General features: G+C 46.4%; 1 protein-coding gene across 1 annotated transcript; it reads left to right on the top strand.

The window, feature by feature from the left end:
• Nucleotides 1-982: 982 nt before the first annotated feature.
• LOC117180450 lies at nucleotides 983-1441 on the top strand. The gene has a single exon (XM_033372949.1). The coding sequence runs from the start codon at nucleotides 983-985 to the stop codon at nucleotides 1439-1441; it is 459 nt and encodes a 152-aa protein (XP_033228840.1).
• The last annotated feature ends 213 nt before the right edge of the window (nucleotides 1442-1654 follow it).

Raw genomic sequence — 1654 nt, 5'->3', positions numbered from 1 at the left:
ATTTGAGCAAGTATAGTATCTGTGCGGCAATGCCCGTTATAAGCGCTACGACCATCGCGCATTCTGACCGACCGGGGAAAGCAATTTACCAGCGCTTCAGCGGTTTTAGCAAGACGCACATCAGTGATATAGACAGGGCTCGCCTTAATCCAAGAACCCCGGTGATACAGGGAAAGGATTAGTGGCTTATCAGGGTGTGGCACTATTTATAAGGTGCCGCTCAAAAAAGCTCCAAAGGTATACATAGCTGTCAAGGGTATGAATGCGATTTTGGTGCCTAAGCTTTGCTCCAGGGATCTCACTGTTATTAAGATGAGGCTCAGGGGTGGAATCGGGAAAAGACTAGAGGTTACAACTGTTTCAGCGTATTTCCCTGGCGATGCGGATGGATCCTCGCCTCCCAGAGAGGTGGAGATTCTAATTCAGCACTGCCAGAAGAACAGGATTCCTCTACCCAGCGGGCACTGATATGGAGATTCTGAATCGAAGTGATACCCCCACATTCCAGATTAAAAAGAGGAGTGAGGTTCTTGAACTATCTCTATGCTCGGAGCGGCTAAGGAGTGGGGCAGTGAACTGGAGAGTCTCTGATGAGGAGTCTCTTTCGGACCACGAATATATCCTGTTTCATCTAAACCTAGGTAAACCAGTGGTTTCAAAAATCAAAAACACTAGAAATACACTCTGTAGCTCATATAAAGAGGAACTCAGAGGAAGGCTAGTGGAATTCCCACAAACTGCGGCAGTATTGTTGAGTTGCGGCACGCCGCGGATTCTCTGCGAAAAGCTCTGACTACATTGTATAAAAATAATTGCCCCACAAGCACAGTTAAGTCTAGGAAAGCAGCAGAATGGTAAAATACGCACCTGAAGAAACTTCGCAAAAAGACAAAAGTGCTGTGCAATAGGGCAAATAGAACCAATTTGGCTTCAGATTGGGATATCTATAAGACGGCTCAGTATGAATTGCAGTTTCGCCTTAATGGTTGTAGACAGCAAAAATGTGGAATGGGCCGTGGGGTCATTCTGCCCCTTTAAATCACTAGGAGCGGATGGCATATTCCCAGTGCTTTTACAAAAAGGCCTGGAATTTGTCATCTTTCCTATGACGAAGCTATTTATCGCAAGAATCGCTCTAAAACACGTGCCATCGGCATGGAACGATGGTATAGTGGCGTTTATTCCCAAACGCGGAAGCGAGGGCTACATTGCTATAAAAGACTTCAAACCGATCAGCCTAACGTCTTTTATTTTAAAGACGCTGGAGAGGCAGGTTGAGAGATATATCAGGGATAAGGTACTTTTGGCTTCACCACTTCACAGAGGACAGCATGCTTTTCAGGACGATTGCTCGGCAGAGACGGCACTCCATGCTGTTGTGGCAAAATTGGAGCAGCAGTTGGAAAAAAGAAGTATACTGTGGGTACGTTCTTGGATATAGAGGGTGCCTTCAGTAATACCCCTCCAGAAGTAATCTGTCGAGAGGATTTGAGGTGTGGGGTACCAAACCAGCTGTTAAGCTGGATAGGAAGTATGTTACATCTGAGAAGACTTGAGACCATATAGGGTGAATGCCTCGTTAAAGAAGTAGCGCCACGGGGGTGTCAAATAGGGGGTGTCCTGTCGCCCCTCCTGTGGTGCATAGTAGTGGATG

This window comes from Belonocnema kinseyi, chromosome 1, assembly GCF_010883055.1.
Source record: "Belonocnema kinseyi isolate 2016_QV_RU_SX_M_011 chromosome 1, B_treatae_v1, whole genome shotgun sequence".
NCBI classification, from domain to species: domain Eukaryota; kingdom Metazoa; phylum Arthropoda; class Insecta; order Hymenoptera; family Cynipidae; genus Belonocnema; species Belonocnema kinseyi.
The sequence above is the reverse complement of the archived record's forward strand: the minus strand, read 5'-3'. Positions and strand labels throughout refer to the sequence as shown.